Genomic DNA, 22901 nt, shown 5'->3' on the forward strand with positions numbered 1-22901 from the left:
GAAGCCACCTCCTTATGCACACTGACTGCATGGGTCTCCCACGGTACCAAGAGCTCTTCCTGAGAAGACAATGATGTAAGGTGGGAGTATGCAGAGACTTACAGCAAGTTATCACCTCTTCAAAGTGCTTGGCTACATCATCTGAACCAGGGAGAACTTGGTAACATGCTGAAGGGTGGACCTGAACAGAAATGCTTTCTTCAGGGGGCGTCCCATGCTCAACTGTGCTCTCTCTCATCAACATAAAATAGCAAATTCAATCCTTCAATAATTTATTTCTTTATATCAGAGAATGTTTTTCAATTATACATTTAAGTTTGTAACTTTCACAAGAGTAAATATATATATATATATAAAAAACATAGCTGTGCAAATTTCAAGTTGCATTGTTTCAAATAATATAAATATTTTAATAAAACACGTTCACATTAAAGTTCACAAAATATATAAAACTTAACAGAAATAAGTCATGAGGTTTTTTTTTTTCTTTTTAAAAACTCTTTTTTTAATAACTAGAAAAAGATTCTAAAATTGAGAAGCAACTTAGAAGAGGTATCACCCCCAAAATCATAGCAGCAAAACAGATGCTGGAAACGTAAAATGTATGAAAGGAGAAGAGAGAAGCAGGTACCAGGCACAATGGTAAAGGCAAGGTCACTAAAGAAGGTATTTCAGATTGAGAAGTGGATGCATGAACTCCAGGAGTAAAACCTCGACCCTAAAGCACTCCGTTACCGAGCTCTAAGCTGTTTGCACGATAACAGAACCACATGAAGGATAACAGAAAGAAGTGGGACAGAAATGGGGAGGGGGGTATGAACAGCAGCACATGTATTCCCAACAGTTACAATGCAGGAGAAGAGAGTTGCTCTGGTTTCAGAACGGAAGCCGAAGACAAAGGGCTTTGGGGGTTTTTTTGTGTGTTGGAAGCAATTCCTTCCACATGAGTGGGAAATGGCAGGATTTAGTTTTCCCATAACATGCATGTGCTCATGAAAGTTGTTTCTGTAATCACCTGTCTTTCCAGCTGTCTTGGGATTTGGGAAAGCATCTAAACGCTGGTTAGGTTAAGCATGTCAAGGGAGCAGACCACTGCTGGTCTCGTTTCTGGCTGCGGTTTGCTGAGGGCTCTGCAAACACAGAACCGCTTGCTGTTAACACTCTGACCGCCTGCAGGAGCTCCCGCCTGGACGAGCTCCGTTAGAACACCAGCAAGGACGCGGGCAACCCAAAGCAAGTTTCTTCAGACATCAACTGCAAGTTGCATCAGCCTGTCCTGGAGGATCGCTTCTCAGGAAAGATTTGCCTCTGACTGATGCGCGCAAACACAAAGAGCTCCTGCACCTCCAACAGTAGCTGCGGCTCCTCGCCCGGGAGGAGGGGAGGTATTGAGAAAGAGGCAGAATTGGGAAGTTCTTTGGATTCAAATACTTCACACTTCCTCTTGGGAAGTCCAAGAATTAAATATGGCATTGTAGGAGCTTAGTCATGAACGACAGCTCTGTGCAGAAGGCAACCTGCCCTTCTCAGCAGTCCCTGTATGCAGTGTTTAGAGGAAGTAGACATTTATTCCTATTCTTGGGAATAAACATGAACACAAGCAGAGAGCTTATATTTCCCCCTGCCCTCCTACTCCCAGGACTGTTAAGTGTTTTGGACATAGCACCGTTTCAGTGAAGGAAGTAGTTGGTATTGCTTTCTTCTTCTTTGCCAACTCCTCCCCTCCGCTAGCCATAGATCTGCTTGAACTGGTAGCATTCATTGCAGTAGCCATTGCACTTGGCATTGCCATAGTGATCACAAGCAGGGGCTCGGCAGCGTTGCTTCGGGGGCTCCTCTGCAGCCGGGTCCCTGGCACTCCCCGACGGCGCGAGCTGACCGAGGCGCCGGCACTCCTGGCACAAGTCATCGCTTCTGCAGGCCAGGTTGTTTCTACACGAAGCCACAGCACACCGTCTCTCCTGGCTACTCAATGCTGCTCGCTGCAAATCTCTGTGCTGTCCCGTTCTCTTGAAAAACATTAAAACACATTGTCAGTTGCCATGCTGGCAGCACAAGTGGCTTTTCATTTACTTTCAGCTCTGCTAATGGTTTGTATAGGTAATCACTGGGGGCTGTTGCAGATACATGGTTCTTCTGAAAAGTGCAATACCAAGAGCCAAGTTGGGCTTTACCAAAGAAAATAACACATTCTGTCATTTCTTCGAAAAAAAATGGTTTTTATCTCTGGTAACTCTCACTTCTAAAAGGGTCAGACCAAATTAAAAAAAAAAATCTGGAACAAAGACAATCTGTAATGGGATCAATGAAAAAGGCAACATGAAACGGACTAAATCCCTTGATGCAGTTGCATAGCTCTAAGGGTAAGAATGAAAATCTCTCCTTCATCAGCAAACAAACCAACTGTTTGTCCAATTGCTTCCACTGAAATTGCTGGTGAAATCTCAGCTGAGGTAAAACTGAACGCAGCCATGATAACCCTAAACTGAGAATGACTTTTAGGAGTGCTGCTCAGCTGCAGCAGGAAAAAATCATGAGATACTCTACGCTTGTCTTTCCACGATACTTAGGATGCATTCATTTGAGGATTTTCTAGTACGCATCCTGAGTTTTTCACACAAGACAAAAATGTGCAGCGCTAAACAAGAGGAAGATTTTGAGAAGTTCACACTTACTTCTGGCTGTCTCACCAGCTGTTCTTCCGTCCTCCTGGCTTCCTGAAATCTCTGGTTCTGGGCTTTAATGAAGCAGTTCTGGCAGTACCCTTCGAGCATCGTGCTGCCCAGGGTGCCGCAGTCGCGCCGCTGGCAGGACACTGTGTTACGGAAGGCAGCAGCGGAGGTTCCTGGCTGACCCGCTGGTGAGGACTTCCTCTGAGATCTCCTCTGGTGGCGTAGCAAAGCGCTGTCTGTAACGCAAAGTAAGGACAGGAGGAGTTTGAATGTGCCCCATAGACCTGATGACCCAAAGCAACTATAAAAAGCTCCCCAGTTTAAAAATAAAAATAAATCTACTAGCCTCAAACATGGGTTTTGGACAGTCCTGAGACCCCTCAGTTGATGCACTTTTCTCCACGTTACATAAATAAAGGAGCTAATACAGCCTGAGTTTCATATTAGAAGTTGTTGAAACAGCTGATTTGGGAAAAACTTGCCCTCAGTGGGAAAACTAGATCCCATTGAAGTCAAGGGGAATTTCAGCTTTGGCTTCAGTATGTCATCTGTGATCTACCCCAACACTTCCCTCTTGGCCTCCCCCATTTCAGGCGCAATGGGTAATGGAAGTACAGTGGCACAGAGCTTAATAGGAAAAAGTGCCTATGCTTTTTAGTCTCATGAAGCAATCTTATACATTCCACAATCAGAAGGAAAAAATTTTCATTGTGAACAACTGTGGAAAATAAGCTCTTGCAAGTTGGCATAGAAGTTCCCTAATTTGAAAGTATGTGGAAAGCGCAGCATTGGCACACTTGTCAACAATGAAACAGTTTTAAGAGATAAGCAATAATTGCTGATAAGCAATAACTCCCTCTTACATGTGCCTTTCACCCTCTATAGCCAAGGGCTCTTTGCCTGTGTAACAGAGCAGTAGCATGAAAGATGAAGATTTCATGCTATGATTTATTCACAGACTATTACCTTTTCGAAGGCCTGCCTTTAAACACACATGCACACGCATGCACATGATACTACCAAGAAAGATTTCACGGTAGATTATAACAATACATTCCTAAGTTACTCCAAAATATAAGCACGTTACCTACAGTCAACTTCTACTTGCTCTGCTTATCAAGGCAACTTCAGTAGTTACTCGAGAGTGTTATACCTCTTACATCCAGAATGGATACGGATCTTCAAATTCATCCCAAGGTTTTTAAAAGCCTTGCTAACACAACTGGTTTTCAGTAGCATCAATACAATAGCATTTCCCTCACTGACTCCTACAACTTGTCTAGCTGTGAAGAAAATTCATACTAAACCATGACTGCAGTGGACGGTGGGGAGGGATCAAAACGCACCCCTTCTTGAGATAGTTTTGCTTCCATGAAAGCCAATGGGAAGTTTTGCAAGAAATTTCATAGATTTCCCACACTGGTATTGCATGCCCCTTTATGGGATAATAATGGCCAAAAAAGCACCTTCTCCTCAGACTGCTGCTTCTGCTCCACACTGTTTCCATCACCCCCTGCCCTTTCAACACCCAGTGCATGCAGAGCTTCATAGCTCGAGGAGGCCGATCCGCAGCCAAAGCGTGCCAAAGCTCACCCCATCTCCACTTACCATGGTTTTCCCTGTACTCAAAGAAACACAGCGTGCAAAAGCCCTCGTTCTGTGGCGTCCCAAAAAACTTGCAGCCAGGTTTCCTGCAGAGGTTACCTCCCCTCTTCTCCTCGGGAGGCAGCGCCGGTGGCGGGGGCTCCTCACCCTGGCTGTTGGGAGCCTGATGGCAGGAGTGCTGGAGGAGGCTCTGGGAGATCTGGGACGGGTCAGACGTCGATCTCTGGTGGCATGTGGGAAGGAAAGCAGGGCTGCCATTTGAGGAGCGCTCTGTAGACCTTTTGAAGCAAGTGCTGCATATGCCATTGAAGGTCCTGTTGGCCTTCTGACGGCACACCTTGCATGTAGCATAGTCTAAACATCTCCGGTCATCCAAATTGTTGCAAGGACCAAGCTGTTTGGAGTTGTAGCAGCGCTCGCAAAGCCCATTGTGTTGCACGTTCAATGTAAAGGGGCAGTCTGGTGTCCTGCATTTCATGGCTGTGGTCTCGCTGTATAGGAAAAGGCTTGGAGCAGTTGGAGGTGCGGAGCGAGGCCCTGTCACAGGCCCTTCGGACGTCCATCCCCCAGGTTCACAAACGTCCCCACGGGAGGAGCCCGACCCAGCTGCCTTCAGTTTCTCGGGTGCTGCTTTGGAGGTCTGCTTTCTTCCTTTGCTTCCCTGAGACCTCCGCTCAAAGCACTCGTGGCAGTAGGGCTGGGTGTTCACAGACATGTAGAAAGGGCAATTCGGCGTTTCACATTTCACCTGTAAGAGGGAGAGCTGGGAAAAAGACAGTTCCTGTCTGTTCCTGGAGCAGGTCTCTCTTCTAGCAGGTTCAGCGTTCTCCTGCCACTTCTTGTACTCATGCTGTACCAGTTGAAAGTAATCTTCCACGAGGTTTATTTCTTTGGGTAGGTTGCCTTCATCTAACCTGACAGCCAAAAAAGGAAGATTGCATCAGTGGTTGAAAAGGGCAGATGGTGGGGGTGGAGGCAAATACAAGCAATGTGGGGAGGAAATGTAGATTTAATGCACATCCATATTACTCAGCTAGAAGATCCAGGATATTAAACTGTTGCTGTAAATGGAAATAATTTTAAAAGCAGGTGTTCAGTGATGTCAAATGGAGACTTTCACATCTAAAGAAATGGTCTGACACAATGCTAAACACAAGTATTCTTAAAAGGATTTTCTAGGTGAGGGTTTTCTGTCTGAGAGCTGTTTGCATGAAGAATATGGATCATCTCTCAGAAGCGAAAAGTCCCCCAAATCCTGAAGTCCTCTGAAGACCCGTGCTCAGCTGAGCGGAGGTTAGAGTGGAAGACCCCTCTCTTCACCAGCCCATGCTAAGAACAAGCCTTCCCTACAAGGGGCTCAGCATGTCATGATACATTTTATCATGAAATCTGCTCCTGGTTTTGCCCTGTTGGGTCTGTATCTACCAGCGGAATTCTTCAAACAAACTCTGGGGCTTCAGTGCGGTGTGCGTAATGCTAGCATCCATCACACCATCCCTACTCTGCCCCCAACCGCAGGGAAAACCCCACACTGGAGCTTCACCATGCCACAGTTGGTAGGATGAGGACTGGTAACAAGAATACATCTGTGCAGTGGGACTAGGGAAGCTCAATTGCTACTCTTTATGTATGCATATATCCTTTGGGTAGGAGGACTTCAATTTTCAAGGCTCCTAAACCAGAACCACCCAACAGCATAAAGATACCTCCCTGTGTGGTAATGGAAGCAAAGACAGAGGATACGGAGCATCGCTTCCCTCCCGCATTTGCAAAGGGGCTGGGTGCACACCGCTGCCAGCATCCCCTAAAAGCAAGAAACCGATGGGTGCTGCCAGCTGCCCCCTGCACGTTACTGATGCTCAACCGTCAGGGGGACGAGCGCAGACGCCGGTTCCTCCGCTGGCCACAGCTTCCTGCCTGCTGCCACACTGCAACAGCCCAGGGCGCCGAGGCATCTGCGCTAAGAACGTACTGCCAAGGACTTTCCCTAGGGCAGCCAAAATTACACCAACTGCCCTTTATGCAACGTGCCCTTACACAAAGCGCAAGAGTTTGGCCTAACTAGTTCTTGGGTTTAACCGTTTTTCAGCCACCCCCCTGCGTAGCCTAAAAGTCAGTGAAACTAATCCATTGGGTTTACTCTTCTAAAATATTAGTTTCAGTCTGCTAAGTGTAAAGGCATTTTTGCCTTTAAATTTAAGACTAGCTCGAGCTCATATCACTTCAAAGCATGTCAGCAGTAATGCCGTTATTTCATATCGCAGAGGGTAAACAGGTGTGCTACCGTTGAAGGAAGGAAAGACCGAAGGAACACACTGGGCTGCCCGGCTTCTCCCACCACCATAAACAAGATAACTTTGAGGAAACAGGAACGACACTCACTTTGCAGCATTAATTAGATGAGTTGTACCATGATCCCAGCCTTGCACTGGAATTTCTATCACTATCAAGTAGTCTTTTAGCAGCTGCTCTTTCTCCCTCTCTTCTGTGTCTGTCAGAAAGTGCACGCTCAAGTCCTCAAATCTGCCTCGTTCACTGGTGACCAGAGGGACAGCTCGGATTTCTGTGGGGAAACAAGATGAGTTAGCATACATATATATTTTACCAGGCAGGAGTAACCACAAGATGCAACACACAGAGATGTCACCACTGCTGCTGAGTTTCGGAGAGAGAGGAGAGCAGCTGGCCAGAGCAACTGGTTTCTAAACAGCGCCACTGGCGGAAGACGCAGACATGTCTGCACCACAAACCTAGCCCCATCCCACGGGAATTTTAATGTCCCCATAGCAATTTTCTTCTCAGTGTGGGCAGCATTGTAGATCTTAGTTTGTTCTACCTTTCCACAGGATGATGCCCTAACCTGAACCTAGAGAACTGCTATCTATTCAGAAGAGATGCATTAAAAATGGCAAAGCATATATCTCATTTTCCCTGCCAGGCAGTGGTACACTGCTGCGAGACCATGTCCTTCAAAGCTGCTTCTCTTATGATGGCGCGTGGAAAGGAGGCCAGAACACAACGAAGCAGAGGCCACCCTTTGACTGATCCCAGCCTGCAAGCAGGTGAGTTGTACTCTACTTTCAACCGGCCTTTTGAAGATAACCTTTAGTTCCTATTCAGACTGACAGTCAATTCTGCTCACATTGTAAGCACATATTCCAAAGGAATCTTTTACATTTATTTTAACTTTTGAAATGCAAATCTAAACCAGATTATATTTTAAATGCTTTATCAGCATGATGATATTGAAGAAACTACATAAATACCAAACAAGGTACTTGAACAATACCTGGCCCACTGTCCTTCAGACTCACTAGTGGTGTAAAATGCATATTGTCGTAGCCAAGCACAATTGGGTATCGGTAGCACTCTTCAGCTGGCCAAAGGAGAGGCAAGTAAATACCACCAACATTCAGAGGAGCAAAACTGGAGCCTGACTCTAAACTTCTCACCACTTTATCTGCATAAGGAAGAAAAGAAAACACAAATAAGCACAAATAAGTATGTGCTACAGGCAAGACAAAACATATTCTAGGTGTTTTAGAACAATTGCTGAAAACGCCCCGTTCTGAAATGCATCTACCTGAAAACAACAATTATCGAAGTATGATTACAAACACAGCACAGAGTAACACAGTGAGATGACTGTCTGGGCAACTCACCTGCAAGGACAATGACTGGCCTTCTGAGGATGTTGGCAAGGATGAAGATGTGGATTTCTTCCAGTGCATTATATGGAAGCCTGTTTCGAGCCCCAGATGTTTCTGGGGAGGTCATTTCAATGAGGTATTCCCACTCCTCCTCCCAGTTCTGAGGAAAGAAACATCCATCAGCAACGGTTCAAAGACACGGAGCTCAGGAACCAACTGCAGCACAACAGTGCTCAAAATAATCGTATTTTCCCATTTCCTCCAAAGGAAGACTATTTCTGCTCTCCACTAATGGCGGAATCCGTGAAGCCAAAAAGCAAATGAAATCAGCAAGGCAACGCTGATGAGCACTCAGAAAACAGCATGATTCCCTCAGGCCACCTTACCCGGGTGTCATAGTGGAGTCCCGTTTCTACAAACTCCTGGGATTTAATAGCTTCCCGCTGCCAGCGGAGCTTGAAGTTCCGTGTGTCAATCTCCCTGAGTGCACTAAACAATGTTTTTCTTAAGACGAGGTCGATATCTTCAATACCCCACATGTACTGTGATGCAGCATGCATGAGGCAATTTCCATCACCTGCAAAAAAAGAAAGAGTACTTTATTTTTAAGTGGCTACTTAAATAAAACCCCACAAAAGCATGCGGGATGTAGAGTCACGCTGTGCATATCCATATTCCCTGTGCACTTCTCTCCAAGCCTCGGACAGAAGGGTTTTAACAAGACCACCACAGCTAGGAGCTCTCTGCTCAGAGACAGAAAGGAAGAAAGTCCCCTCTCCACTGGTTTTCTCCCTTCACCGGGCGGTGTTAAGCTGTCATTCAGCAATGGTGGGAAGCCTGCCCCTTACCTATCTTATTTAACTTTGACTGATATCATGAACTGAATTTTGGGGTGAACTGCAAATGTCAAACACAGTTGAAATAGCTTCTAAACACAACAGAGTCAACTTAAAATTACAAAAGAATGTTTCAATCTCCCTCATTAGTGTTTATACAAATATACACCTGACGGCACAGGGTACGCATAATGGAAACGACTAAGAAAATACTACAGTAACACCAAGCCTCACACCCCCTGACAAGCACTGCATTGAAAGGCTTGGCACTTGGTTGTGCTTGATGGAGGAATTTTAACTAAAAAAAAAAAAAAAAAAAAAGAGAGAGAGAGACAGAAAGGCAATTGTAGGAACACCTCTTGCCTTCCTCTTGGAACTGGTAGTATGCTGTGCTGTTGAAAGTTTTATTTAAAGGCTTCTTCTTCTAAAATACAAAATTAAAACTAAATAAATGAAAAACATAGCGATTCGATTTTCTTTTAGACACACTCCTTACATTTAAAAAGTCCTCTTTACTCTACAGGTAGGAAGGAAAAGTGATGTTCTGCAGTTTCAGAGGGGAGGAAACTGAGAATCAGAGCAGTTAACTGACTTAATTAAAAGGTGTGAGAAAGCATGCCTATGGCTGGGTTTCAAATTCCATCTCTAGCCATCTTATTCAAAAGGAGATGTCTCGCTTGAAAGGGAGATGTCAAGAATCATTACTGTCATATCAGATTCAAAACTAGGTCCGGTGTTTACTACAGTGGTAAACAGATTCACTGAATGCTAAGAAACCACAGCAATTTCCTTGGAATAGAGGACATCAACCATGCTACAGCTACTAGATTTTTCTCATGTGGAAAAAAACCTCACCCAAAGAACATCTACAAAAGACTTAAACCCAGTTTGCCACATGCCTTATGAGCTCAAGTACACCATTTGTGTACACTTTTACTACTTTTTCTATGAAACTGCAGAGAAAAACCTACAACAGACCCCAGAACCTGAAAAAGATATAATTTGAGATCTACTTAACACTTCATAAATTGCTATGGACTCAGTGCATGTTCCTGCAACTGCCTTCTGGTCTCTGAATGCTATCTTGCAAAGCTTACTTCAAGTCTGCAGGCTGCTTACTTGAGCTCAAAAATCAGGGAGCAACATATAAGACAGAAAAACTGACTGGGTTTCCTTCTGACCAAGAAAGATGACATATTAATCCTATTAAAATTTTCCCTTTGCAAAATCTAGAGCAAAGATAAGATTTTTTTTTCCCTCTCTCTCTGAGAGAGCTCACTTTCAGTTCTTTATTGAGAAGCGCTGCCCAAAATTCCTTACACAGCACTTGGAATTCCCCTGCGCCGTTTGACTAGCAATTGAGCAACAGTTGTACTTTTTGTTCTGTGGTGTGCAGGGCTGAGCAGGGAAGCCTCCCTCGGACTTTCCCGGGGGGTGTGGCTGGGCGAGCTGGAATGAATGCCGATTCATTATACAAGTGAAATCTCTACAGCCAATAGATGCTGGAATTTTTAATTTTTTTTTTTTTTTTAAAAACAGTTTCGATTTTTATACCTCCTACTGCTTTCCTTCTATCCTCCATTCGCGTGTCTGCAAAGAAATGTGTGGTGATTCTAAAGGGCTTTTTTAATTAAAAAAAAAAAAACAAAACAAAACACCACTCCACAAACTCATGTACATATTAGGTAAAATATACACCTAAAGATCCTATAGGAAGTACTTTCTCTGTTTTCAACAATTAAAACCTTCATTAGAAAAAAAGCCAGAATTTTCTGAAGAAAGCCCACTGTTGACTGAAAAAACTAGTATATTCCTCCCACATCGATGGGTTAAGCAGCTAAATGCTTTTTAAAGTATTCTTCATGCCATGTGGGAGGAAAAAAAAAAAAAAAAGTTATTTTCTGGGATAATGCAGGGCTTCTCCAGGCTTCTGTCCCTTCTTTCAGGGATCCTCTCCTTCAGTCCAGTCTACCTTCTGTCTCCTGCGAAAGTCCCTCACTGCGACTACTTTGCATAAACCACAGGTTCCCAAAGCCACTCCTTCTACACATGCACTTAATGACCCTAAAGCAGTGAACTGAAGCCAAGTTCATTGGCTGGACGGAGTACAGGGGACCACACACCAAGCCCTTGCTTCGCCTTCCCTCAACCTACCCTAGTATTTCAGCATCTTGTATATTGGTACATCTGCTCACGGATGGGATCCGAGTCACCAGTCCACAAGTTGTTGTCATTTATAACACTGGCCGACAGTCATGGGACAATGCAAGAGGTCACAGTTATTGAATACTGTGTTGTCAGCAACAAGGGCCTGTCCAGGCAGCGTTAGCCCCTGCAGGACTTGTATTAACAGGAGATGGGGGATTCCAAACCTGTTGCTCTTTGCCCTGGGCAAAAATTATGCTCGTTGTCCATTTTCCTAGTAAATCTGTTAGAGCGTATCTCCCGGGGTGAAGTTTTGAAGATGAAACACTTGGAGGGATGTTACCCTCCTAGTACCTGCAAAGCGCTGCCTGCCCTAGCTGCAACTCCAGTCCTTCTGGAAGTTCAAGACTACCCGATCTCCATGCACAGTCTAATTACAGTAATGGGAATTTTACACATGTGCAAAAGCCCACCAAGAGGTCACTGCCTCTATAACAGTTGCAGAGACACACATTAGGATCAGTCTTTTCTAGGTCACGGCAGTGACATCTACATGGCGGTTCTGTTTTTATGGCTTTTGCACAACGCAGCCGTGCGTGCAATCAGACTGAGAAGTATGGTAGAACTTGGTACAGGAAGAATGTGGACTAGGAAGATAAGGGTAATGTGTATATAAACAGATATGAAAAGTAGCATACACAGAACATAACGTAAGGACTTCAATGAAGCTTCAGGTCCACCACACCCAGTGTTTCTATAACCAGTGTCACCTGCTCCTTGAGCAAAGAATATGTATTTTCCACGTTCTTGGAGTCCTCACTGTCCCAGTCTACCTTCCCAGTTCGCGGCAATCTGTACTGTAGGGAATCCTGAGTCCAAGTTGGCAGCTGTGTGACCGTAAGTCATAGCCATTACCAAATCTTTCCTCCACTGAATGTGAAATGTCCAGCGACTCTTACAGTCATGTGCAAAAGTTTCCTGCTCAAGACTGTGGACGCATGTACCCTATTCAGGAAATCTTTGCACTACTGCCGTACCTTTTAATTTACGGCACTTCATGCAATACACACAAAGTAACCCAAAAGCCAACTCCTAAAACCAGCACTGAGCCTTGAAAGAAAAGGGCACTGCACACCTTGTGTTGCACAAAGATGGCTGTCATTTGCACACACGGGAGTTACTGGTGAGCCCTAAGGGAGGGCAAGAGCTGGCAATCCCCAGCAGGTAGCTGAGGACGAGGGAGCCGGCCGGGTGCAGCACGCTGACTCCAGGGCCAGCGAGGTCAGGCCCCCAGCGGCTCCACATACAGGATGCTCCCGCCAGCACCGCTGTTAAAGCTGGATCAGCAAGTGAACCTTGCCTGCCAGCTACAACAGCAGGGCTTATGGCAGGATATTAACGTCTGCTATATATATATACGGGAATGCATCCCTGTCACTCAAAGCATCTGAAGTCTCCTCTTGCCTGGCATTAAGGGCCGTTCGGCACTTCCGACGGGGCAGCCGGCACATAGCAGAGTCGGATTCACAGAAAGGCGATGGGATGCAAGTCAAGGTTCCCGCCTGGTATTTTACTCTGACGTGCCACAGGTTACTGATATCATGAAAACATCTGTGAAATTTTCAGGCTATTCATAATACCGTGATATGGGCTGGGGACTGCTACAGCCTCAGGACAGTACATCATGTGGAAAGAATTTTAGTTTACAAAACTAAGACTGAAAGGCACCACTTTTTTAAAGCCGTGCGCTTCTGTTTCAGTAACGTGAACTCAGATGCTATTAATAAAGGTGCTACATTCGTATTACCCGTTTTAACGCAAGTGCAAAGACCTGCTCATAACTTACCATTAGTCTTCAAAGGGACAAGTCTCCGAACTTCCATGCACCAGTTGAGCTTCCTCTGGCGCTCCAGCGAAGTCTGGGTGGCCTGGTCAGTCAGGGCCTTCTGAAGTGTTTCCCGAAACTGAGGACAAAACTGGCACATTCTGAACATTTCTATGGTGTATCTGTGCATAGTCCTGAAGTGGTGAATTATTCCACTGGGGGGTTTGACCAGATCTTCAGGTGTCCTCTCTCTAATCTTCATGGCTTTCAGCATATTGCTCTGATACAAAGCTTGAGGAAGGATGTGTTGGCCAGCCATGTTTCTAGAAGACATCTGAAAAGAAAAAGGATCCTTTTATTGGCATGTTAGTGTCCTTGCATCACAGCGCTATCATTTCTGCAGAGATTGAGAAGGCACTTGCAGGGGCGGGATTCTGGCTTCAGTTTTGCCTAAAATGAGCACAGAGTGGATGCAGTCCCCTGAGCCTTATATGGATGATGGTTTTTAAAGCTCATATCCATCATATCCATTACTCAGATATAGACACTGACCAGCTTATTCCAATCATTTACTTCTATCACTTACTAAGATATTAAAGAGAATTTATTCATAACTAAGGAAATTGCATCATTGTTCCAGGGAAAAAAAAAAAAAGCATTTAAATCAAAGTAAGGATAAAAGAAAGCAAGATCAAGGGAAGGGAAAATTCTCCTTGAAATTTGACTAATTGATAATTGCACAGTGTAATCTCATACGAACTTGCTGAACTTTCAGCACATTTCAAGCTCTTGTTTTGATGACATGCCAAAAAAAGCAGATAATGACCATTTCAGATTTCCGCAGCCCGTACATTCTGAGAAGTGATGCTTGGAACAGTACAAAAAGAGCCCCAAGAATTACATGCCATGCTAGCATCTGTCCCATACTTACGGTGGCCGAAGATGGCAAATGAGGAATTTGTAGCAGAGCAAGTACTCAAGAACAGATTTATGTTACTCTTCTTGAGGTTCCTTATATTTTGAGAGCGGTAGAGCTACTGCACAGAGGTGCTTGTGCCACGTGTCGGGGTGCAGTCTGCAGTGCCGCTATTACTCAGCGGTAAGTCAACATAGCTGAAAAAGCATTTCCACTTGGCTCAAAAACCCCAATATTTTTCCACAGTGGGACATGTAATGTTTGCTGCCCTGCATCCCTTTCTTCAGTATCTCTGGTCCCACAGGCTACAGCAGGAAGAACAAAAAAATCCCCATAACCTCAAACTGTCTATACACTCTGAAATACTTATTCAGAGCACACTAACTTTGTGGCTAGCTAGAGCCAAAGGTAGGGACCACATCCCTCAAAACTCCCATGTGCTACAGTAACACCACCAACAACCTGTTTTCACATGGAGAGACTCTCCATGCTGTCCATGTACGTTACTGCTCTGTTTAAAAACAAAGCAAAATTTCTATTAAGACAAATAAAGGTACGCATGCCTAACACGTTTAGACTACAGCTGGTCACATTAGGAGAGCCCATCATTGTGATTATGAATCTAGGGACAAATATCAAGCCATAAGTATATATCAAGGTCTGGATAGATACCTTGCCAAGTACAGAGAGACAAGAAGCAACTGAAAACTGGTTTATGCAACTATTTGGAAGTTTTCTCACGGAGATGGGAGTCTGGAGGGCCGGAGAGAGGAGAAGGAGGACTGCAACCTGACAGACTGACTGGAAAGGGACTCCCAGGTCTGTGGAGGCAGAAGACCCCTCTTGCACAGAAGGACTGAAGCACATCCTTCCCCGCAAGGGAACCAGCTGCTCTCTCCTCTTCGCCCAGACACTTCCATTGGCAACATCCCCCTCCAGCCACCCAGCCGGAGCACTGGAAAGGACCCTGCCAGGGTGAGAGGGGACCTCAAACTCCTGCTGCCAAGAGCTGCCCTCTATAACCTCTCTGAGAACCAGCTGATCAAGAGACGCAGTGGATGTCCTGTCAAGCCCTTAATAGAGGCAGGTGAAACACCAGATGCTGCAAAGTCCTTTCTGCTCAGTCCAGGCAATGCCATTCACACTGTAAGAGTGTGAATGCCATCCTGTGAGAGCACTAGGGACAGGGCTCAGAGCTGTCACATCTTGCAACACAGAGAAAAGCTTTCCTTTACCTAATAAAGATGGCATATTCTTATCATTTCCCCCATCAACGTACAGCCTTAAAATGGAAATAACACATTTTCTCATCCACTCCCCCCACCAATATAGTTTTACATGTGCTATTTACATAATCCTATATCTGAACGTATGGATGATTTAAGAAATGAAATATAAACAACCCCTTACTAACCTGTTTAATAACCACAGCTATACTTTGCTCCGAGATGACCAAAATACCAAATCCCTTACTTATATAGTAGAGCTATTGAGTCAATGGGATTTTTTTACATGAATGAAGACTAATCACATGATTGAGAGCTACCGGCAGGGACCCTTGAAATGGTTATTTCCAGCTTTAAGTAACAAAAAGTACTGAGTTTACAGAAGCATTCACTGAAACTATATTATTCAATATTATATTCTACAGCCATATTTTCCCCTCCACACATGGAAATTACTGTCTATGCTATTTATGGTCATTAATGTTAATCAAGGCAAAAGCTGAGCAATCCTTATTTTCACAAACAACGTGATGAAACAAACAGAACTCAACAGCCACCTAAGCTAGAGATTTAAAGAACAGAAAGCTCAGCTACAACTATATTAGTTTATACCGTCCTGTGCTTTACTGTATGCTATACTACTTTAACCTTTTGACATGTAATGACTATGAATTCTCAGAAAAGAACAGCTGTAAACAATGATTAAAATAGCTATCTGAGGCAGCATCCTTTCTGAACATGTAATACTGAAGACGCTGGGCTTGGGAAAGCTGAATACTATTCTGAGGTCTGCCAGTGGCTTCATAAAGTTATTTTAATTTTCTGTCCTCTATCTGAAAAATGGCAATAATAAACTCTTTTCCGTAAAGTCCTAAGACGACGCTAAAGTAAACACGCTTCATACACCTTCAGCACCCATGGATTTTTATGCCTGCATCTTTGTCTTAGCGCTTGGTTCAGAACGAAGCATATTATCACTCTTCACCAAGGAAGAAGATGAGGACTGAGGGTGTTTGATATACCACAGGACTGGTTTACACGGCTTAGTTCCGTAACTTACTGGTCTGCTGGAAGCAAGCGTACGCAAGGTGGAAACGACAGCCGCTGTTGCCACCTGCCAGCTTCACAGGAGAAGGAGCTCAAAGCAGACTTTTCCAGCAGCGGCAAGCGCTAAAAGCAAGCCCAGCAAAGCCCCGCCGGTCGCCTTCCCCGCCGTAGGGGCTGCGGGGAGCCCGCCGGGGTCCCGCCGAGCCCGGGCCCGGGCCAGCCGGCAGCCGGCACGACTTCACCGCCCGGCCGAAGATGCCCAGCGGGACGCAGCAGGCAGCGCCCCCCGCCCCCCCCCCCCCGGGCGCGAACTGCTCGGGTGCCGGCAGGAAAACGACAAAACGGGCGGCCAAAGCCCCGCGGCGCCCTCCTGCGAGCGGGACGGGGGAGATGAAGCCGCTCTGGGGGTCCGCCGCCCCGCCGTGCCCTGCCCGCCTCCCCTCCCCGTGCCCGGAGCGGTGCTCACCTCTCCGCCGGCGGGCTCCTCCTCCGGTCGGTCCTGCCGGTAACTCCTGCTCAGCAGCGGGGCTGGGGCGGTGGGACGCAGCCGAGCTCGGCAGCCATCAGCCCCCGCCGAGCCGGGGCTCCCTTCCCTGCGCCGCCCCCTCCCCGCCGGAGCTGCTGCCGCCGCCGCCGCCGCTGCGGAATGAAGGGCCGAGCCGAGCCGCTTGTTTTTTTTCCCTTTCTGTTTCAGCGCCCGGGCGCAAAAAAAAAAAAAAAAAAAAAAAAAAAAAAAAGAAAAAGAAAAAACACACAACAAAAAAACCCCACCGGGGATTTCCACCGGCAGCGCCGGGGACTTTCCGACATGTGACAACCGCGGCCGCCGCCGCCCGCCGCCGCCAGGGGGCGCCGCCGCGCCCCCCCCCCCGCCGCCGCCGCCGGGCCGCCGTGAGTCACCGCCGGGCTTTTCGGGAGCCGGGCCGTCATTTTTTCCTTCCTTATTCCGTCCCCCCCCGAGGGGGTGCCCACCCCGCCCCGCAGGCCTCGCTCCGCAGCCGGGCCGGCCCGGCGCTCGGCGGGGCGCCGCGGCGCCCCAGCACGGGGGGGCGGGCAGCCCGCCGCCCGCGTCGCTGGGGCCGGAGCAGCTCCGTGCCCCCGTGCGGGGCATGGCCCTGGCGCCGCCACTGCGGGGGAGAAGGTCCCTCGGGCACCGGGGAGTTGTGCTGGGGAACCGGCAGCTGCAGCCGGTCCTGCCCTGCCCTGCCCTGCCCTGCCGTGCCCAGGGCTCGGGGCAGCACCCTTGCACCCTGCCTGTGCCCTGCCTGTACCCCAGCTGTGCCCTGGCACCCTCCGAGCACCAGCAGCAGCAGCGGCCAAGAGGCTCAGACTTCTCCAGGAGCCATTACCTCGTCCTCGTCCACACGGACAAGCGTGACGAGGGGCCCGCCTCGTGCGCGCAGCGAAGTCTCGGGGTGCAGGTGCCCACCCTCCCTGGAGCTGACATCCTGATGGGATGGAAAGGGAGCCCGTCCTGTTTGAAGCTATTGCTGTTCCAGGCTGTTTTCAAATCCAAGCAAGTTGTGTTTCGTTTTGTTTTGTTTTGTTTTGTTTTGTTTTTCATTTAGGTTGCATCTACTTCACAGTTTTGGCTTTGTATTGTAAGGAACCACAAGTGACTTCATTTCTTTAATTAGAGGTTAGACTGATATGTAACCCCATAACTCCGTATTCTGGTATTTTAGGCAGGAGATGTTGATGTGCTTTAATCCAGGCCTGTTGAAGGTAAGGTCGTTGTAGGCAAGGGGCAGAACTTTGGACTAAAGTTAGCAAGTCCGGAGGATCTTAGTGTCTGTGTCTGTAAACTCTTTGCCACACCTAGCAGTTTGTAGGAATCATTAAATTTAATGATTGTGATCAATTAATTCAAACCTTTAAACCATGTCCTAAAATCTGTGCAGTGGACTCACTCAACAGAACACAACACTTGAGGCCTGTGAATATGACTTAGAGATGGGATTTATGCTGGAAAAAAGGCAGTTCCTTGCCCACCAGGCTTGCAACCTGAAGGCACACAGAAATGAAATACAGTGCAGCAAAGTTTCTTGCAGTCTTGAAAGAGGACTCACAGATGCTGAGCTCCTGCCTGTTCCCGAGCACCCACCGCTCCCACTAACTCGGTGAGAAGCTAGGGTTGCTCCACACCTTGAAATCGGGTCTTAAATCTTGACTCCTTCAGAGAACAGGTGGAATTTGGAAGAGTTCAGCCTTGAGCTCCCTCCCTTGCCCTCCGACAGCAGCGGCTGGCGCAGCTCACGCGCTCGTGCCACATGCTGGCGGCATGGTTGCGTGGCAGCGGGCCCTTTCCCGGGGCTCACAGGCCTGTGCCTGGCTCTGCACAGCCTGACGTCCTTCTTTCTCTGCCTTTGTCAAGAAGAAGTCAGGGATGTGGCTGGAAAAAGAATAATCCCTTCCTTTTTTTTTTTCTCCTCTCCTTGCAGAGATTTCTTTTAAAGAATTTTGTGGGTGATTTTTGGGAGTTTGTTTGTTTGTTTGTTTGTTTAGTACAGCCCTTCCACCCCCCCCACCCCCCCCCCACCCCCCTTTTTTTCCCGAGCCCCTCTGCTGCCAGTAGTAGCTAGGTAGGAAGGCTCCGCTCTTAAGGACTGATGCCCGGAGGGATGACTGAGATCCAGGGGGCTGGATGCCTGAGGGAACTGGGCCTGAGCAATCCCTTGCGTAACTAGCGCAGCATCTGTGAGGTGGTTTATCCAGTGTATGTTTCCTTCAGCATCTTGGCGCTCCCTGCTCCTGGATGTTTTTCCCTGTCCCCATATGTGGGCTGAGGTACCGGATTACTGAAGTGATCTGATTAGAAAACAGCTATATATATTTTTATATTTATTTTTGCCCAAGACATTTCCCTCATGTGATGTGAAGCCTGGCCACTCAGTGAGTTTTACCGACAGTGTTTGAAGTGATGCAGAGTTTTACCGTGGAGTGGGAATGAGGAGTTGAGGTAGGAAGCAGGGATTTATACCCTGCTTTCTACGTGAAACTGCAGCAAATAGATGAACAAGTGGTCCTAGCCCCTTGTGGTTTCCACTCACAGGAAGAAGAAAAGGAAAACAAATGTGACTAAGGAGATTAATAGTTTTGCAGGTATTAGCTATGAGCCTATGAGGGAGACACTGAGTCCCAGGAAAACCTGAAAAGGCAACAGCTTATTTTTGTTTTTCTAAATGGTGAGCACCTCTGAATATTCATAATTAGTATTTACACCTCAATAAACTGAAAGTTGATTGCACGTGGCTAAGGCTGATGTTTATCATACAGGTCTGAGCAGGAATTTATTTGATCTGAGTTTGCACAGCACAAAATAAAGTCCTGTCTTGTCAACCAGATCTCCTAAGCAATATAGGAATACATTAAAAACATCAACAACACCAAGAATTATAGAATACATGAATATACATTCCTCTTTTCTGATTTACTCCTATTTCTTGTAATTATAGCCCATAGTTTATCCCACCATTTATGATATAATGTTTATATTTGACAGAATATAAACATATATACATATATATAAGGGCAAGGAAAATTTTCTTCTTTGAAGTGTGTGTGTGTAGACACACACATACACACACACCGCCCTATATACACACACACACACACACACACATATATTTTTATGGATATATACATATCTATATCTCTTGAGGGAAGGGGGAAGTTCTCCTTGCCATTGAGGATAGGATAAGACAGACATTAAATTGCAGCTACCTAGGTTCTGGTTAGGCATAAGGGTAAAAAAACCCACCCTTGTCAGTGGTGAAGTTTGTATAACCCTGGAGGAGGCTGCCTAGGGAAGCTGCAGAATATCCATCTTTGGAGGGTATTTAAGTAATCAGTTTCGTGCACATCCATCAATAACAATTCTTTATTGTACTTGGGAAGAAGAATAAATCTCTCAAGGCCCCGTTCAGCTCTGTATCTCTAAACTACTTTAATTATTTCACTTCTTTTTACTGTTCAGGAAGGAGGAGCTCATGCTCACTAAATTAAACCAGGACCTCAGAGCGTTCAGGACACCATCACCAAGTGTTTCAGAGGTTGCATTAGGTAAGACTCATTGTCAAGACAGTACTCATACAATATTCTATCATAGGATGATGATGATGACAATGTTTATGGATAGTAACATTCAGACTTTAATAGCTCAATCATTTGCCAGGTCTTTTAATATCAGATAATTCTGTAAGAGGTGTGATTCATCTAGAAGGGAGGAAAAGGATCATAACAGGGAAATCCCTTCTATTGCAATAGCAGTGCTTGAGGTCATGCTTGAGTTCAGTACTTCTGTCTTCCAGGAGCCCTTTCGTTGCTTCTTTTTCTGGCAGAGAAGTGATGAGAAGAGCTTGTCGGTGCAGAGGAGAAAGAGGGAGGAAAATCCCTTAAACCTCTATCAGACAGAAAACTGGTGCTTACTACTGAATCAAGTAGTTGTAGTAAAAAAAAGAAAATACCCAAACTCATCTCTGCCACTTAGAGAGCAAGAGCTGAACTGGTTTTGTGAATTTTCCATTATACTCATCTGAATACAGTAAGAAAAACTCTGGATTCCCAGGGAGGCTTTTACCAGGGTGTTGTGGCAAGGGACTGTACTGGGTCTAGGGGTTCTTATTTATACCACTGGGCCAAGCCTCCCTCTGCTTTTCTTCTGCTTTTTCTCCTCTTTTTTTTCCTCATTTTCTTCTTTTTAATATCATGATAGAAATGTCAGAAGTAAAGGGCTGGAATTGTAGTGGTTTTCAAAGAAGTTGAAAGTTTGAATCTTGCCTTAGCCCCTTTTGTTGAGCTGTAGGTTAAACATTACAGATAATATTCTCCCATTAAGGCTGGTGAAACATTGCAATAAATGACCTGTGGAGGCAAACACTGGACATTTTTAAAAACAGGTTTTATTAGCTAGAAGAGGGTTAAGTGTGGCCTTAACCATCCTTACCTCCTGGTGTGGAGGTAATGGGCAAGCTGAAACCTCAGAGTGCCTTTCCAGCACTATCTTATGAAAGTCTGTGAAATGTGTGAAAAGGTTGCAGTGGTAACGATAATATCTTTCTAACTTGATTTTTATCTGTTGTACATTCCTCTGATGTCTGTACATACAGGATTGAGCCTCAGGGCCCCTGAGAACTGTAGAGACATATAGCTGTGTATAGCTACATTTGAGATAGCAGCACAGCCCAGCGTTATTGACCCTTTACAATGCACAATACAGAGAATTCCATTAAGCCCCCAGCAAGAAATAAGCAGAAGACCAACATTACTTTTGCCTAGGAGAGCAAAGTGCTTTCAGTGGATTTTGAAGCAGGCTCAGACAGGGCTTGTGGCTAAATTGAAGAAAATAAGAACAGCAGTAGTAAGCCAAACCAAAGGCCCATCAAGCTCAGTGCCCTGATGCTCACAGTGCTTGAGAAGATGCCTAGGAAAGAGCGTAAAAAATGGGGTGGGTTGTTCCTGATGCTTTTCCAGCCCGCACTTTGCCACAGTTTTCCTATGGGATCTGGGGCTGTGGGTTAGCATTCTGGTACCCGAGTTCCTCAGTTGTACGATAAGTGTAAGGATGTTTCTTGTCTCACACTTTTCTGTATCATCTTGTTTGTTTAATTTTGACTACAAACTCTTTAGGATAAAGTCTTTTCTTATTTTGTGTTTGCTGTACCTGAACACCTAGACACATGGTTATTTACCATGCATTTTTGCAGTGTGGTCCCTGCTTCAAGAAAGTTACCATCCAAGTGTAGCAGACTTCACTTAACTGTGAACTGCAACTGTTGTAATGGTCTTTGATTTAGGTTGAGGGTTGCAAGTATAAAGCACTGTGTAAGTAACACTGCGGAGGGATGGTTCTGCACAGGGATGGTCTTCTCTTTCCAAAACCGTAGGAGTCAGCATGCCTTAATGCACAGAGCAAATGGCTGGGTTTAGGTAGTGCAAGTCCACTTATTTTAGCCTTTACCTTGATCTTTAGGCTGGGACAACTGCTGTGCTGCCTAAATGTATAGTGCAAACCACAGCAGGGGACCCTAAAGCAGAGTCTGGATTTCGGAGCTATTTGCTTCAGCCAGCACTTCAGCATCCGTGAGTCAGCAACTCGTTAACAAATAAGTTGCTAAAGACAATGCCTCATCTGAAGTCCGGCAGGAGCTACTATTGTGTTCCTTTCTTCTGCATTCCCGTCTGAGGAGATTACATAAGCAGTTGTTCTAACTTTAGGTATGAAATAAGCATTTAGCACAGAGCTGTATCCTCTGGGAGTGGATGGGAAGGGTCTGGGAATGGAGCTAGCAAATGCCTGCTGACGTAATTAAAGCCCTTACTCCTCTCTCCTCTATTCCCCAAACAATTTCAACATATAATGCAGTCAGTCAAACTTTCTTAGATAGAACAGCCTGCAGTGCAGCAGACTTGCCAGTCTTTCAGGTCTTTAGCATCCTGTGCTCCTTTCCTAGTGAAATCTAGTCTCACTGGAAGATTTTATTTTCTCCCAAAATATATGCAGTTTGTGTAGTCTGAATGGTAAAAAAAAAAAAAAAAATCAGTGCAACCTGTTCTCATTTCTTTTAGATATTATTTCCAATAACGTATTTTCTTACGTATGTTTCCATTTATTAAGCCAACCTCACACTCTTTAAAATCAGTAAAACTATTTTAAATTGTGGTTAATTTCCATGTGCTTGGTGAATACGTGAATGAATGACTCTGTATCATTCCTTACTAATATGGGAGAACTGCTGACACTGTTTTCTCTCAAGATGGAAATATCTCTTCTCCTCAGCAGCTCTCAGCAATGGAATTATGTGGGGACTGCTGAATAAATAAAAAGTCACCATGTGAAGGTAATCTTTAGTCACGAATCATAGAGCATGAAACTTGTCAATCTTTTCCCTGCGTAATTTTTGTAATTTCCCTCAGTTCATCAAAATGTGGAGAAATAGCCAAGAAATACCCATTTCTACAGTACATGGTGGATGTTTCT

The 22901-nt window shown here is 45.6% G+C and overlaps 1 protein-coding gene across 2 annotated transcripts; it reads right to left on the reverse strand.

Moving 5' to 3' along the window:
- Window positions 1-391: 391 nt before the first annotated feature.
- Window positions 392-16597, reverse strand: TNFAIP3 (TNF alpha induced protein 3). Of its 2 annotated transcripts, none has more exons than XM_082305398.1 (9): window positions 13665-13685; window positions 12755-13067; window positions 8314-8504; window positions 7940-8087; window positions 7567-7737; window positions 6660-6840; window positions 4281-5191; window positions 2676-2908; window positions 392-2009 (listed from the first exon to the last, which is right to left on the reverse strand). In XM_082305398.1, the coding sequence occupies exons 2-9, from the start codon at window positions 13065-13067 to the stop codon at window positions 1728-1730; spliced, it is 2430 nt and encodes an 809-aa protein (XP_082161524.1). In that variant the 5' UTR covers window positions 13665-13685; the 3' UTR covers window positions 392-1727. The 2 variants fall into 2 exon arrangements, with proteins under 2 accessions (XP_082161524.1, XP_082161523.1); XM_082305397.1 differs by lacking the exon at window positions 13665-13685 and adding an exon at window positions 16389-16597 and having other exon boundaries at window positions 393-2009.
- Between the last annotated feature and the right edge of the window lie 6304 nt (window positions 16598-22901).

This window comes from Platalea leucorodia (assembly GCF_965183815.1).
Source record: "Platalea leucorodia genome assembly, chromosome: 3".
In the NCBI taxonomy this organism is placed as follows: domain Eukaryota; kingdom Metazoa; phylum Chordata; class Aves; order Pelecaniformes; family Threskiornithidae; genus Platalea; species Platalea leucorodia.

What these genes read in the sequence shown, in the direction of transcription:
- TNFAIP3 (XM_082305398.1), bottom strand. Translation starts at nt 13,067, where the DNA reads ATGTCTTCTAGAAACATGGCTGGCCAACACATCCTTCCTCAAGCTTTG. An exon ending in TGTCCCTTTGAAGACTAATG is followed by an intron (nt 8,505 to 12,754) that starts GTAAGTTATGAG and finishes CTTTTTTTGCAG; the next exon opens with GTGATGGAAATTGCCTCATG. An exon ending in TCTGAAGGACAGTGGGCCAG is followed by an intron (nt 6,841 to 7,566) that starts GTATTGTTCAAG and finishes GTTTCCCCACAG; the next exon opens with AAATCCGAGCTGTCCCTCTG.